At 47.0% G+C, this 17,282-nt stretch overlaps 1 protein-coding gene across 3 annotated transcripts in view; it reads right to left on the bottom strand.

Annotated features, from left to right (window-relative positions):
- Positions 1-4,307: 4,307 nt before the first annotated feature.
- Positions 4,308-17,282, bottom strand: part of CACTIN (cactin, spliceosome C complex subunit) — a 28,380-nt gene continuing 15,405 nt past the window's right edge. For all 3 annotated transcript variants that reach the window (XM_066574413.1, XM_066574414.1, XM_066574412.1), the window contains 5 exons: positions 15,269-15,383; positions 13,353-13,545; positions 11,239-11,361; positions 6,988-7,265; positions 4,308-4,934 (listed from right to left, as the gene is read on the bottom strand). In XM_066574413.1, the coding sequence (XP_066430510.1) occupies positions 4,444-4,934; positions 6,988-7,265; positions 11,239-11,361; positions 13,353-13,545; positions 15,269-15,383 (1,200 nt within the window). In that variant the 3' untranslated portion in view covers positions 4,308-4,443. The remainder of the gene's footprint in view (positions 4,935-6,987; positions 7,266-11,238; positions 11,362-13,352; positions 13,546-15,268; positions 15,384-17,282) is intronic.

The following is a 17,282-nucleotide window of genomic DNA, read 5'->3' on the forward strand; positions in this document are numbered from 1 at the left end:
ACTGATAAATATGAGATATTGCATATTATTTTGGCCAAAATCCAAAAGCTCAGCAGCCGCCGTCAAGGGTTTTTGCCTGCCAATCTGGGTCTTCTCAGTACATTGGTAAGTAACACGGCCATTTTTCTGTGAACTAAAGCCTTCTAATATTCCAAAGAAAAAAAGACATTTACAAAACGGTGCCAACAAAGTAAACCAGGGAAATGTCATTTAGGCGCTCACACTTTTGAGGTAACGTGTCAGAATATGATGCTGCGTGTACAAGAAGAATAACTATTTCTGGCCATCATATCTTGTATTTTTCACTAGTTTTCCCTCTGCATCTCTAATTCTTTGTTCTCCCTGAGCAGTTGAGTGGAGACAAGCTGCTATGAGGTCTTCTATACACGCCACATTGAGAAAATCTCAGATTCTGCTCCCTAACTCTCTGCAGTGGGCACACAGAGAAATAACAGCATCACGGAGGGCATTAAACAGCAGTACTGAGCAGTGTAGATGTGCCTAGTAGCTGTGACACAGTAACCACTCAATATTAGCTGCAGCATCATATCTGTGTGACTCTCTCTGCTTCTGTCTCCCTCCTGTAGCAGCTCCTTGCCCCTCTTCTCTTCATAGACTTTTATGGGCAGCATAAGACAACACCTGCCTACACTTCCGTTGTTCAATCTCTGTTACTAGAGACGGATATTCTAATTTGCTGTTCACTGACTGTTGTCATGTGACATGAGAGCTCTTGTGCTCAGAACTTCAGATGGATTTTCCAACTGAAAAAAAGCCAATTTTAGGCAATTACCATATTTGCACTTTTTCTAATGATCCCATTGGCTATCATATACAGCGATGCCTCATGTTATAATGGTCTGAGGATACAATATTTTAAACATACAATGAATTTTTCGGGGATACTGTAACATGAAGCCAGAGCCAGCCAATCAGCAAAAACGTTTCTGATGAAGGCCCTTTATTAGTGAAGTAGATGTACTGCTGTGCTGTCCACCAGCGCATGTGCATGTCCGGTACGGTTCTTTAGGACACCACGGTGGCATTTTAGTTGCATCGGAACCAATTTTCCAATTTTGGTTTAAACACACAATATTTCCATCATACAGATCTGGAACCAATTAATATTGTATGTTGGGGGAACCACTGAACGCACTAGAAGATTGTTCAAAGAGCAAGGCCAATTTATAGTCTTACAGGCAAAAATAAGAAAACACATTTTTAAAATTGCAAGTTTTTCTAAATTTCATACTTTGTTAAGAAAACACCATATTGACCAAATTTACCAACGTACAATGTGTCTCGATGAAATCGCAGCTGCATGACTATTTTGGATCTGTGATTTTGCAGTTTAGAAAAATATTTAAAAAACACAAAATTGCAAACCTGCCACAAGCTACAAGCATTGAGAAGTCTATGCTGACTAACCCGCGTACACCTGAAGATCAAAAATCCAGCAGATACAGATTTTTGGGGCCATTATCTTGTGATTTGAATGCCTCACCATTGACGATATTGATTAGATGCAATGTGACCCCCCACATCACGCAGCGCTCGCCTTAAGGTAAACTCTCCTCATTTTTTTTTTAAGCCAGTTCCTGTGACAGTTTTTCATGTTTTTTTAGCCAAAGTCAGAAGTGAATCCAGCAGGAAGTAGTAAGAGTTGTCTCTTTATATTTCACATATCTTTTGAATTCATTTTGGACCCCCCAAAAATGTGAAATCCCCCTGAAAGCCAATACCTCCTTCACCCAAGGCCCTTTTCCTCCTATCTTGAGAAAAATGAGAGGAGAATCACTATTTGTGATGGTCATGATGGCCATGTGTTACACGCTTGTCCTCCATGGATCATATGTCCTGAGTGTCAGGGCTCAAGCACATTAAATCCCTTGCTTGAAATGACCGGAAGCCTTGCTGGTTTGTAATGTCTGACCTGTAAAGCAGGAGCAACGGCCTGTCCTTACTGAAGCAGAGACCACCAATACTCCTTATAGGGCTCATGCGCGGCAGGGCTCTGTACATGGAGCCTACGCAGATACTTTAGTACGGAGCTCTATGCACTAAGTAGGCAGAAAAAGCCTTTCCATGAAATCAAGGCTACAGACCACGGACCGTGCATCTCTAGGACAGTCCAAAACCGAGCCGTAGTGTAGCCAGGTGCCAGAGCCGTTAAGGTGTCAGTCTTTCACAACCCTTAGTCTGCAGTATAACAGGTCCGGAGAGTCTTCAGACCCCGTCCCTTTTTTTTTTACAATGAAGTAATCATGTATTCCCCATCATTCTGCACTCCGTGCCCCATGATCACGGAGTGACAACACGATGGTCGAAATCTTTGTACATTTTTTAAAATGAAAAACTACCATCTTGCATTGATTGGCCCCGGGGGTCTGCTACTTCTCTTGATCATCTGAGATGTTTCTGCACCTTGTTTGGAGTCACTTGTAGTAAATTCAGTGGATTGGACATCATTCACAGCTAAAAAAAACAATCCATGAGGAGGACAGAACTGCCTGCAGCGCTCCGAGACTGGATTGTGTGGAGGCTCAGATATGGAGAAGGCAACAAAAACATTTCTGCTGCCCTGAACGTTCCCAAGAAACCAGCGGCCCCCATAATACTTCCATGGAAGAACAACCAGAACTCTTCCTAGAGCCGCCGACCTCCCAAACTAAGGGAAAGAAGGGTCTTGATAAGAGAGAAGACCAATAACCCAACGGTCACTCTGGCTGTGCCCAAAGATCCTGCGTGCAGATGGGAGAAACTTCCAGAAAGTCAGCCATCACTGCAGCCTCCACCAATCTGGGCTTTATGGTGGAGGGGCCAGAGAGAAGCCTCCTCAGTAAGACACATGAGAGCACATCTAAAGTTTGCTAAAAAGTACCTTTAAACTATGAGGCACAAGATTCTCTGCTCTGATAAAACCAGGATTGAACATTTTGGTCTCAATTTTAAGTCTTCTGTCTGGAGGAAACCAGGCGCCGCTCATCACCTGCCCAATACCATCCCTACAGTGAAGCCTGGTGGAGCATCATGCTGGAGGAGGGGAGACCGGTCAGGGTGGATGGAAACCAGGCACCGCTCATCACCTGCCCAATACCATCCCCACAGTGAAGCCTTGGGGTGGAGCATCATGCTGGAGAAGGGGACACCGGTCAGGGTGGATGGAAACCAGGCGCCGATCATCACCTGCCCAATACCATCCCCACAGTGAAGCCTTGGGGTGGAGCATCATGCTGGAGAAGGGGACACCGGTCAGCATAGATAGAAATCAGGCGCCACTTATCACCTGCCCAATACCATCCCCACAGTGAAGCCTTGGGGTGGAGCATCATGCTGGAGAAGGGGACACCGGTCAGGGTTGGTGGAAACCAGGCGCCGATCATCACCTGCCCAATACCATCCCCACAGTGAAGCCTGGTAGTGGAGCATCATGCTGGAGAAGGGGACACCGGTCAGCATAGATAGAAATCAGGCGCCACTTATCACCTGCCCAATACCATCCCTACAGTGAAGCCTGGTAGTGGAGCATCATGCTGGAGAAGGGGACACCGGTTAGGGCAGATGGAAACCAGGCGCCGGTCATCACCTGTCCAATCCCACAGTGAAGCCTGGTGGAGCATCATGCTGGGGGAGGGAAGACCGGTCAGGGTGGGTGGAAAGCTGAATGAAGCAAAGTACAGAGATAATGAAAACTTAATCCAGAGAGCAAGGGACCTCAGACTTTACAGAAGGTTCACCTTCCAATAAGACAATGACCCTAAGCACACAACTAAGACAGGAGCGGCTTAGGGACAACTCTGTGAAAGTCCTTGAGTGGCCCGGCCAGAGCCTGATTGTACCCAATCCAACATCCCTGGAGAGACCTGAAAATGGCTGTCCACAGACGGCCCCCATCCAACCTGACAGCGTGAGCGGATCCCCAAATCCAGCTGCAAACCTTGTGGCATCATACCCAAGACTACCGAAGGCTGGAATCTCTGCCAAAAGGAGCTACAACTAAATATGGAGTACAGGGTCTGAATATTTATACAAATGCAAAATGTTAGTTTTTGATTTTTAGTTTTCTAACACTCGATTCCCACTTTGTCATTATGGGGTGTTGAGTGCAGAATGGGGGAAAAACATGATTTTTTTCCCCCATAAGGCCACAACATAAAATATAAAAAAGTGTGAGGACGTTCCAGACCCAATGTATATCACCAGAAACCACCACTACAATAGGGGGAGGAGAGGATAAGGGTACGGCAGGAACATATACAAACAAACGGTTTCATTGGGCCATCTTGTGGCAAGCAGGAGCCATACAATTCTTACAAATAGGCTTCTTTATTTGTAAAACGAAACAACATAAGAACATATTTTGCTGCAGAGACGCCAACATACGATCTTCATAACTGTCAGAAAGGTCCCTTGTAAAGTCCTAATGTCCACATGGATTGTCTGCTATCTTCGATATCGATACCTCTTGAAGTGGAACCACAACTGGAAGATGCCGTTGGAGAACTGGCAGCGAAAGCCGTGTCTGTGGGAATATTCCCACTCCCGATTCACAATTTTGAAGGCAATGTCTTCATAGGGCGGCCCGGCATGAAATCTAAGAATCGCAAAGTCCTTATTGTCTTGGCAAGCCTCGAGAAAGTACTCAGGAGTCGATCGCTTATCAATCAAGTCCGGATAAAAAATATTAAACTTATAGCCCTGCACAATTTTTGGAGGAGGATTGTCAAAGTCGTAGTGGGTCTGGTTATACTTATTCCATTCAAAACCAGTGTGCACGCGGTTAAAGAAGCGGGGTTTCCGAGGCCTGTATTTGTCTGCCCACAGGTAAGCTTTGCTTGTAACTGGGATTTCCACACTAAACTGAGCTTCATCCCCATCCATGCCTTCTTTTGCCTTCCGAATAAAGATGTCTTCCGGGCTCTCGCTGGCATCTCCTGTGAACAGCAAAGCGTGAAAAGATATTCCAAATTAGTCACTTAAAGTGCTGAATTAGCAAAAGTTATTAACCCTTTCCAATCCAATTTGTATCCTGGTTTTCCTAGGGGGCTTACTCTTTTTCTGCCGTTATACAACGGCGCTATATGCTGGCTAAAGCCAGTACTGCATGAAATGACATGTTGGATAGACTCCGACAGCAGAGAGGCTGGCAATATACAGTAGGAGCACCCTGATGGATGTCTTCCAACATCGGAGCTGTACAGCCTTAAATCATAATGTCTTCAGATGTCAGACAGTGGATTGGAAAGAGTTAACAAACTGTAAGCGTATCCAATCCAGTCACTGCCAAAAAGAATCGGTCACCTAGAAAGAGTCGTCAGAATCGAATGAAACGGTCTGTGAGATTGTAACATTGATACAAGTGATTACATATCAGAGCCAAAGGAGCATTTATTTTGGAGGCTCTAGCACCCTGTTGTACCGCCTCTAGCTTAGATACAAGATGTGATACAGGTGGGCATGGAGGCTCTAGTACCCTGCTGTACTGCCTCTAGCTTGGATACATGATGTGATATGGGCAGGCATGAAGGCTCTAGTACCCTGTTGTACCGCCTCTAGCTTGGATACAAGATGTGATACGGGCGGGCATGGAGGCTCTAGTACCCTGTTGTACCACCTCTAGCTTGGATACAAGATGTGATATGGAAGAGGGTAGGGGGGTGGGTGGGCATAGAGACTCTAGTACCCTGCTGTACTGCCTCTAGCTTGGATACATGATGTGATACGGGCAGGCATGAAGGCTCTAGTACCCTGTTGTACCGCCTCTAGCTTGGATACAAGATGTGATACCGGCGAGCATGGAGGCTCTAGTATCCTGTTATACTGCCTCTAGCTTGGATACAAGATGTGATACAGGTGGACATGGAGCCTCTAGTACCCTGTTGTACCACCTCTAGCTTGGATACAAGATGTGATACGGGTGGGCATAGAGGCTCTAGTACCCTGTTGTACCGCCTCTAGCTTGGATACAAGATGTAATATGGGCGGGCATGGAGGCTCTGGTACCCTGTTGTACCACCTCTAGCTTGGATACAAGATGTGATACAGTGGGCATGGAGGCTCTAGTACCCTGTTGTACCGCCTCTAGCTTGGATACAAGATGTGATACAGTGGGCATGGAGGCTCTAGTATCCTGTTGTACCGCCTCTAGCTTGGATACTAGATGTGATACAGGCGGGCATGGAGGCTCTAGTACCCTGTTGTACCACCTCTAGCTTGGATACAAGATGTGATATGGGCGGGCATGGAGGCTCTAGTACCCTGTTGTACCACCTCTAGCTTGGATACTAGATGTGATACAGGCGGGCATGGAGGCTCAAGTACCCGTTGTACCACCACTAGCTTGGATACAAGATGTGATACAGGCGGGCATGGAGGCTCTAGTACCCTGTTGTACTGCCTCTAGCTTAGATACAAGATGGGATACAGGCAGGTATGGAGACTTTAGTACCCTGTTGGTCTGCCTCTAGCTTGGCTGAAAGATGTGATACAGGCGGGCAATTCATCGATACAACCATCCAGCTTCTCACATCCCAATAATGCGCCCCCCTCTGGTAACTGGGTGAAACCACTTTGTGGTAAGACAATTCATCTAATCACGGCACAGCTCTAATCATATGCATATCTGAGATGTAACTGCATGCCGGGTTATACACCAGAAGGACGACATCTTCTAGGGGCTGGATTTAACAAAGAGTATGTATTACCCACATATACCTATAGACCGTCACAGGCTGGGGCGGAAGGTGACAAACTGGTCAAAAGCTGATCATAAACACATTTATTTGGTCCTGTGGGAATAACTATTGTGAACATTTTGCACTGTCTATTAAACATCCAGCCATTGTATACATGACGGCTCGTTACACCAGTGCTAACAACAGGGGAATAGCAGCCGGTCACCAGATGTACCTACAGAGTTCATTACAGTTAAAGGCGCAGTACAATGTTTACCGAGCCCTTACAGTAACCCGTCTAATCCCGCCTTACCTGTCACCTGCATCTGCTGCCGGCACAACACCAGCCTCTGTTGGTCTTCTTCAAAGTCAACGACATGTGCATCAAACGGCAACTCCTGGTTGGTCAGCAGCTTGGGGCTGTATCTGCCTGCATCATAGTCATTCAGGCTCTGCTGTATGAGGTCTTCTTCCATGAGTACGGACTCTCCACCTTCATCTTTTCCTTCTTCCTCTGGCGCCTCTTTAGATTCCTCAGGTGCTGCAGTGGATGCGCCCGGCTGCATCGGCAAAGGATCCTCCCGAGTTTGCCTAATCGGTTAACGAACAAATAATAATATTGTGATATTGTAGTAAAATTAGATGAAGTAAATACAGAATATATATCCGCGCGCTTTTGTGAATTCTGCAGGATCCCTTTTCTATGCACTTTTAAAGCAGAAGGGATCCCAAGCCCTCGCACAGCGGCTCCAATGAGACAGCGCGGCCTGAGAGCGCCTTCAGGTTTCTATGGAGGCAGTAATTGGTAAAACGTAACACCTACCGTATATACCGGCGTATAAGGCGACCCCCCAACTTTCACCTTATACGCCGGTAATACAGTGGAGGAAAAAAAAAATCATTACTCACCTCCCCCGGCGTTCTGTCGCGCTCCGGCAGGCTGTCGCTCGCTCCTCGTCCCCGGCACAGCATTGCTTTCTGAATGCGGGGCTTGAAATCCCCGCCTCCAGAAAGCTAATACACACGCCGGCAGCCAGTTACAGCCATTCAATGACAGCATTGAATTGCTGTGATTGGCTAAAACACACGTGGCTTTAGCCAATCACACTATTCAATGACATCATTGAATGGGTGTGATTGCCAACACACGTGCGCCTTCAGCCAATCACAGCCATTCAATGATGTCATGGCTGCCGGCGTGTGTATTAGCTTTCTGGAGGCGGGGATTTCAAGCCCCGCATTCAGAAAGCAATGCTGTGCCGGGGACGAGGAGCGAGCGACAGCCTGCCGGAGCGCGACAGAACGCCGGGGGAGGTGAGTAATGATTTTTTTTTTTGACACTTTTTTTGTATTACCGGCGTATAAGACGACCCCCGACTTCAGAGCAGATTTTTCGGGGTTCAAAAGTCGTCTTATACGCCGGTATATACGGTAATTCCTCCTTGAGGTTTTCTTCAAGGTCTTATTTTGAACACAATTCCACAAATAGAATACAACCCTCCTCTTCCAGCGGTCGGTACTTCATTATAGATCAGGGCCTCCTCTATTCTACTTGTATTTAGCATCCGGCTCGCAGGCTGGTTTTAGGGTAAGTTCAGACGGAGGGTTATTGGCAGCGATTTCCGCATCTCCTTCGCTTTGCTGTGAGCACGCAGCGCAGGCCATACGGCACAGATGTCACATGGCTTAATATATAATGTATTAAAGAACTTGGAACAATTTATAAGTGGAGTAAATGGAACGGAATACAATGTTTTTTCTAATATGAAGAATTTGCATTTAGCGTGAATTGTAAGGCTCCACAGGAGACCAAGAAGTTGTAATTGTCTGGTTGCTTATACAATCTACTGCACTATTCCATGGATGAGGTAGGCGCTTGTCCGCACCTCCTCCTAATTGGTGCCCTGCAGACTATTCCTTCAGCGCACCGCTGTCCATCACACCTTGCTCTAGTGTCTCTGTAGCCCCGCAGGTGTAGTTCAGCCTGTGGTACCCCGAGGGGTCTCCTAAGGGGGACGCTTGAAGCCTTCGGTGACAGTTCTGTGACTTTCGTCCCGCAGTTGCATCACTAGTTACTGCGTGCCATGTCGAGAACCCCCTAGACTCGGGACAATGCTCCCTCCATCTTGGAACACACAGGAGAAGAAGTACGGTTTCACGTGAAACCGTACTCTGCCTTCATTAAGCTGTGCCTCAGAGCAGACAGAACGCGCTTCACCTCACAGAGCAGTCTGGATCACCGGACAAGTAAGTAACAAATGCATCTATATAAAAACATGGGTGTAATTAAAAACAATAGGAAACCCCTGATGAACTAACCCTATGTATGGCTGGCTGGCTACGGCTGGTAGGAAGGGGTTAAACCTCCGATCCTGACCATTCCAGGAATTCTCCCACATTTCTCTTCAGTATAGAAGCTCTCCTTTAAGCATCATATATAATAATAACTGGAGACGCACAATATTTTATGAAGGTAATGCAACTAATACATTCGGATTAAACATTGGAAAACGTGAGCCTTACATGTGGCAGTATAATAACAGCTGGACGGGCTGATATCGGATAACCAGGCAACTACCTGCTACATATCACACATATTAGATACGCCACCATTAACTTCTGCAATCAGGGACTTGTGGTGCCCTCAGGCACTAAAAAACTTCAGATAACTTCTCACAAAACTGACCCAAAACTACTTTTATATCAGCATTACCGTTCGTTATCTATACAATTATACGCAGATCGCCTTCTATCCTGCTCCGACCTAGCTATTACAAGTACCAGAGCTTAGAATTCGACTGCATGGGTGCTCCTGCCCCTGCACCACGCTCCACAGGCAAGTCGAGCGGATGATGCAGAATCAGACCAGGAGGCTGAACGTACTCCATGTCCAGGGGCCTTACAACTGTTAGAGGCCATTAATACCTGCAAGACCTCCCTAGGAGGGAACATTGAAGAAATCAAAGTTGAGGTTAATTTGCTTAGACAAGATCTACACAACATTCGGGGTGGGCTGCAGGAGATGGAGGCCGCCTTTCCAGAAGACAAACGACACCCACTCCTTGTGGAGTACAGACTGCAATAACAAAACTGATGATCTAGAAAATCGCCTGCAGCAAAACAATCTCCGTAACACAGCGGCCGTTCAGTGCTGATCGGCTGCTGGTTACACTGAACGATCAGCTCATCGTCCGTTTAAGCTGCATAAAATCCTGAACGCTTCAGTGTAAACAGCAGTCGTTCAGTACTGAACAGCCGCTGTGTTAAGTGAATGGAGAGGGGCGGGGGAGCGAGAAGTGAAATCTCCAGCAGCTGCCCCGCTGCGAGCCAGTGATACTCGCTCCTGTGTAACAGCGCGGGAGCGAGAACATCCAAGCACTAGTGTCGGGCATCGTTTGCCTGACAGTCATTCTGTGTAAATGGGGCTTTAATCTCCAAATGGGGCCGATCCGTAGTCTCCCAAATGTAAACACCTTGGAAGGACTATGGTACGTGACCATGAAGTACGATTGCAGAAACTATTAAGCCATTACAAGAATTTCTCAAAATGGAATTTAAATTATGGTCTAAATTACCCCTTGTAGTAGCGGGACGTATAAATCTAGTCAAAATGGTAAGGCTGGGTTCACATGGGGCGGAATTCCATCGGCAATCTTAAACCCAAGCCTAAGCAGTAAAGTGGAGGAGATTTGCAAAAATCTGGTCCACGTGCTGCGGAGAAGCCGTTGCGGCCAAGCTGCGCTGAAACTGACATGGCACGCAGAATACAAAGCTGCGGCAGGTCAATTTTATCACCGCTTTTGCTGCAGGCTCTCTCCTCTCTATGGGGAAGGCGGAATACAGGCAGCGAAGACACTTCAAAACCTGCATCAGACGGCACGGGTTTTAAAGCTGCCTTTCTGCCAGGAAAACCTCCTGGAGTTTCCATGCGGCCGCGCTGTTGTCATTCCACGAGATTTCTGCAGGATCTCCGCCCCGTGGGACCGCAGCCCAAATGTCTATACCTTTTGCATCATATGCTAGTAAAAGTCCTAACACACTTCTTCTTTCAACCCTTGAATTCTCTCCTTACCACATTTATCGAGGGCTCATCCGGCTCTAAATTAAAAACTCTTCACCTTGCAAAGACCTAAAGAACAGTTTGGGATGGCGCGGTCAGACTTTCCGTTTTACTATACTCACCCTGCACTGCCCTTAGTAGTATTATAGGAGTTCTGCTCCTCAAAAACTACTGTTCATCTATTAGATGTCTGATTAGTGTCAATCGAATACCAAAGGTCACACGACATCCAGTGGTCATCCATTACTAGGGGCAGTCTATGGACCATACCATTCTACTTGTGCTAATAGGGGCCACTGCAGAGATCTACATGTATATTAGAAAACTATCATTTCCTAGCTAAATGAATAAAACAGTGAAAAAGGTCAAAAGTGAACAACCGCGTTACGTTCTATTCTACCTTTGCAGATACACTGGCGATCTCAGCAGTTCTCCTCCGGCTGTAGTCAACAAGTAATGCGTGGCATAGATTCATTAAATGGCAGCACATCGTGCCAGCCTTACCTTTCATCAGAGGAATCTGGTTCCTGCTTCACGATAGGAAACAACGGTTCGCTCTCCACCCCTTGCTCCTGCTTCAGCTTGAAGAGCTTTTGGCGCAAAACATCCTGGTGGCGCTCTCTAAGTCTGTAAGGAGAAGAAAAACGTATGGCACTGTAATAACGACAGATAAATACTACCGCGAATCATGAGATCCATGCGATGGGAGCCGCGCCCATGGAAGCTTGTCATCTATAACAGATCAATGGCCGAGCAGCTCTACTCCGGGGAGCACAGATCTGAGTACAGGGTTAGGAAGGGCTCAGGTCAGAGAATACACCTGTCAGGTTAGGAAGGGCTCAGGTCAGAGAATACACCTGTCAGATTAGGAAGGGCTCAGGTCAGGGAATACACCTGTCAGATTAGGAAGGGCTCAGGTCAGGGAATACACCTGTCAGAGGAGGTAGGGGTTCAGCGACGGCTTGGAGGGCTGAGCATGATGGAATGAGGGAAGCCGTTCTATAAAATAGATGAAGCTTGAGAGAAGTTTTGTATGCAAGAGATACCGCAGTTAGAGCGGAGCTCACAGGTAGGGGCTACCTTGTAAATACAGGTGATTGTAAGCTCTGTGTGACAGACAAAGGGGACTGGCAGAAGGAGGGGAGCGCAGCAGAGGATGCTGCCATATTATAGCATTTCAGTAGTTTTCTGTGGGAATGGAAGAGTAAAGCAGACGGCAGGAGGTAGTAAGAGTCGAGTGTAAGGTTTAACCCCTTAAGGACATGGCGGCCAACGGCCCCCTGCAAACGACCGGGTGTGAATTGCAGAATCTGCGATAGTCTCCTGTGCAGATGATCCGCAGCATGCTGCACCAATTGAGCATCACACGAGCGGACAGCGACTGCGATTTTCCACTCGCCGAAAAAATATCACATCGTGCTCCACGTTTCCACGGATTCCGCACGGACGGCTTCTATTAAAGTCAATGGAAGCTGTCCAACCCGCGGCTCTTCTGCAATTGACATTGTAGAAAGGTCACGGATTCTGAGTCATCGCTAGGAAACAAGACGCACCGCAGGATGATGGAATGTTAGCTTTTTTTTTTCCATTTCTTTCCACTTAGAATTTTTTAAAAGTTTTTCAGCACATTATACGGTACATTAAATGGCACCGTTGAAAAATACAACTCGTCCTGCAAAAAGCAACAAGCCCTCAGACAGCGACCGCGATGGGTAAATAAAGGGGTTACGATTTTTTAAAAGGGGGGAGGAAAAAACGAAGATGGAAAAAAAAGGCCGCATCATTAAGGGGTTAAAAAGTGTATCGACAAGATTACTTGGTTTTTCTTTCTGAGAACAATCCCATTGTAGTCCCAAAACACAGTAAATCCAATCAATCACAAAACTTCATTCTCAGTACAAACACATGGATTAAAGATAGAAGCCAACAAAGGGGTGTTTGGCCTTTGACTGTGAAGGCAAGAACAAATGTACCCCCTAGGCAAGACGATTAAAGGGGTTGTCCCGCGCCGAAACGGGTTTTTTTTTTTCAACCCATCCCCCCCCCCCCCCCCCCGTTCGGCGCGAGACAACCCCGATGCAGGGACGTACAGAAAGCTTACCGGAGCGCTTACCTTAATCCCCGCGCTCCGGTGACTTCTATACTTACCTGTGAAGATGGCCGCCGGAATCCTCTTCCTCCGTGGACCGCAGCTCTTCTGTGCGGTCCATTGCCGATTCCAGCCTCCTGGTTGGCTGGAATCGGCACGTGACGGGGCGGAGCTACACGGAGCCTGCATTCTGCACGAGCGGCTCCATTGAAGAGAGCAGAAGACCAGGACTGCGCAAGCGCGGCTAATTTGGCCATCGGAGGGCGAAAATTAGTCGGCACCATGGAGACGAGGACGCTAGCAACGGAGCAGGTAAGTATAAAACTTTTTATAACTTCTGTATGGCTCATAATTAATGCACAATGTACATTACAAAGTGCATTAATATGGCCATACAGAAGTGTATAGACCCACTTGCTGCCGCGGGACAACCCCTTTAAGGACTAGAGTGATGATGTGGAGGACGAGCGAAGTGTTGTCAGTTAGTTGCGGGAAGCTACAACGAGTAATAGATGCAATGGCCACTTACCTGGCCCTCGCCATGTAGGCTCGCAGCTGCTGGAGAAGGCTCTCCCAGTACCCAATGTCAAGGTTCGGTCCGCCGGCCTTTATCTTGCTCTCAATCCCCTGTGAGATGACCTGCAGCTGGCTATAGGTCTTCCCCTTGAACACGGCTTGTACATCTGTACTGACCGAGGCATTCACCCCTTCTCGACGCTCTCCTGGACGAACAACACAAGCGGATTTAGGGCTTATTTCCTTTTCCTACTTCAATAAACTGGAAACTTAGAAAGCAGATCATAGGAAGCAGTGAGAATCAGTCATGTCAGCAATACATTGGTTGGCCTCTGATCATTGCCGGATGAGGGATCCTGAACACTGGCGAGAAAATCAAGTGATCGAGTGAGAGAAAACACGATTATGAAACCAGTGATTTTCACCGATTTCATCCTCATTTGCGATGTCTTCACTCCTGTGATGCTGCGTGGCAAAAAACCCGCTGCATTTCCTTTCTTTTTGCAATATCGCCCATTGAAAACAATGGAAGAAGATCGCGATCCCCAGCCGGGGCTGTGAGAGCAGAGGAGGGGGTTCCTTCAGCCCCGCAGTGATGTGAGACTGTCGCATCCAGGGGTTTCCACATGTTCTCAATGGGGCCGGCAGCAGCAGCATTGGCCCAATTCAAAATAATGGGAGAACATTAATGGGAGCTGTGACAGCCCCGGCGGGGATAAAGGGATCCCTCCACAGGGATGTGAGGCTGTGAAAACGCCTCGCATTAAGGGGGTTTCAGAAGTATTGCGAGGGCGATATCGGGCCGTGAATCACGTGACATCACCCTCGCCAGCGTGCAGGAGCCCTCTTATTCGTACACTTCCTGCTTCGGCTTCCTACTATGGATACAATTAACTGTTTTAAAGAACATTCTATGGAAAGACGCCGTCCTGCTGGTGCTAGGACAAGCCAAGATGCGGCAGAGGATTCACATCAGGGATGTGGCTGTACATCCATTCCATATTCTGCGCCATCTATATACAGCAGAGGCGTTACCTTTCATCCTAATCCCATCTATGATAAGAGGACTGCAGAACAGGAAGTGACAGATTATTACTAGACTTCATCGCCAGTTTGAAAACTACAAGATTTTAGGTTTTTTATTTTAGTGACGTGAAAAATTAAATAGTAACCGCACTTATAAGTTTTTTTTTATCACTGTCACCATCCAAGACCAGGATAGTCAGTACCCCGGGTACATGGGGATGAAAAGAGCGCTCAGTGTCTGCGACTGGCCAAATGAGAGAAAAGACTAGATTGACAAATTAAAGGGGTTGTTTGACAGCCTGTGCATGAGACATCAGGCTGCAGCCAATCACAGACCTCAGCACTTGAGTGCTAAGCTCACTGATTGGCTGCAGCAGCCTGTGACATCGCGTACAAAGGCTGACTGCAACCTTTATGTCACAGTGGAGACCCCTAGCTGCCAGTACGGGAGATACAAGGAGCGAGGAGAGGAGAGGAGAGGGTGCTAGTTTGTTGTTTTCTATGGTAAGGACCTGATAATAATAATAAAATGTCAGACAACCCTTTAAGGATTTATAACTTGAAAAAACATGATTTATGGAAAATTTACACCCGCCACACTCGGCTATTTCTATCAGCCCCAATGAAAGGAACGGAGCAGCAGCGCACAAGCAAGGCCAGCTCCGCATTCACTCCGGCCAATGTTACAATACAGCGCTAACCCCTAGTGGGGTAAACAAGACCCCCCCATTTTTGTGACAGATAGGGGTCCCAGCGGCTGGACCCCCACCAATTTATCGGTTTCCCCCCCATCCCGTGAAAAATTCGACAGAAGGTAAAATAAGCATCACTTTATAAATGTATACATGTGATCAACTAAAAACAAGAAAGAATGAAATCCTCCAACTAAGACCCATCTCTTACCTGGACCCTTCCCAGATGACTCGAGTTTACGCAACTTAGAGATTTCATCCTCCGTGATCGTCGTCATGTCTCTCCAGAAATCAACATTCTTTCCCTGTTCCAACTCCATGTAAATCTGAAAAATCGCAATACAGTTAATAACCATGAAAAATGCTGTGTTTTATATCGTGGTTTCTTTTTGCGGCAGAAAAAGTCCCGTTGCGATGTTAGAAGTGGGTCAAGCGGGAATTATGAAATGCAAAACAGGGTGCTTTTTTCTGGCTTTTTTCCCCATAACTTTTGATGCATTTTTGAGGTCCATGGAATTTGTTTTTTAAACCACAGCATGTTCCAGGTATGGCGGTTTTTCTGACGTCCCATAGGCTTCTCTATGGGGAGGAGCAAAGAAAAACACGCCCCAAAAAAGTCACCTAAAACATAATTCAGTTTTTTTTGGTTGTGATAAGACAGACATTATAGTGGACATTTAGGAGACCAATCACAGCTTTAATTATGTATTCTGTAGCTGTGCGGTCAGTGGTTGATGAGGGCTACAAAGATAGTTTTAAACTTTTAGACTATTTCTGTAACGGGTTTTATGGCTGAACAGAATCTAACGCCCCATGTACACACAGACGGTCGCTCAGCATTCGGCAGAAACTGAGGGTTTTTTTTACATTTTAAGCAAAGTTTTTATTTGTTTTTCAGGCTTACATCATTATTAACGACCACTTCAGTAAATGCAAAAACTATGTAACAAAGCAGGAAAGGGAACAGAGGGTGGGTAGGAAGGGTAAGGGGGGGGGGGGGGGGGGGGGGGAGGGCACGTCCTTGTGGGGCACATTACTCGATTCCCAACCTGGGAGGAGCGACATTAAGTTAAGGCCCATGTGCGTATCTTAGATTAGGTGAGCTTTTTGCTTACTCTGAATTAGTCTAGTCCAGGGTTCCCAATTTTTCAATCTATCCTGCTGAAATGCGGTTAGTAATTCAGAGCTGGGGTGTCTTCTAATTCCTCAACTTTGGGGATCAGTGGTGTCCTCCACTTTCTGGCAAACAGGAGTCTCGCAACATGAAATATATGGCACATAACTACCCTATGTGAGGTAGGTAGGCTTTATATATTTAGCAAGAGTATAGTGCCATTTCAGGGGTGAGCCGAGTGTTGGCTATGTGCAGTCTGGAGAGCAGCCAGTGAACCTGATACCAAAAATCAAAGAGCACGGGGCACCACCAGAATATATGGAGGAGGGAGCCAACACCCCACAACCCCTCCAACATTCAGGGGAAGAGGCACGGGTGTGTAGTACCACCTGTTCAATAGCTTCTGGTACTGTGCCCAGTGGGAAGCCGAGGCGCTTGGTCTTTATGCCCATTTTAGTGCCCTGCCCCATTCCGTAGTGGGGAACCTTTTGTTGAGATCTTTTGCCCAGTTCAGGAATCGCATTGTTTTTTAGTTTGTGTCTGTGAGCGATAGAGTTGGTAAGTTTTTTATGAGTGACTTGATTAGGTTGCAGGAGCGCCCCGATAGCCCAGGTATACCTGTGGAGGCTTTATGGTTGGTTTTAGGTAGTTGCTGATTGGAATGTATGTGTATATTTCTGAGTCCGGGGCACCGAACTGATCTGTCACCCGATAAAGGGAATGCCACGGGTCCCCTGGTGTATATCTTTTATTGTCATCTCATGCCCTCTGGGCCACCTTCTTAGAGAGAGGTTGGTCATCAGCGAGGTCAAACCATATAGAGGGAGGGAGAGGTGGGTCCTCACTGAGGCAGAAGCGCTCGGTGAATTACATAGCACATTCCATGCCAGATTGTAGCAGCCGCTGCCCCTGAGCCACCAGCCTCGGAGCAGAGTCCAACCACCAATGCCAGGAGGAGAGCCGGACAATTTTTAGTGTGCGAGTGGGAAGATTCTAGTCTGCAGATTTATATGCATCCGCAGAGCACCAGTGTTAATTTGGTCCAGTAAGAAGGCATTATGGTAGTGCTGAAGGTTGGGCACCCCCATCCCACCAAGTCGTAGAGGTCTGG

Source organism: Eleutherodactylus coqui, chromosome 7, assembly GCF_035609145.1.
Source record: "Eleutherodactylus coqui strain aEleCoq1 chromosome 7, aEleCoq1.hap1, whole genome shotgun sequence".
NCBI lineage: Eukaryota > Metazoa > Chordata > Amphibia > Anura > Eleutherodactylidae > Eleutherodactylus > Eleutherodactylus coqui.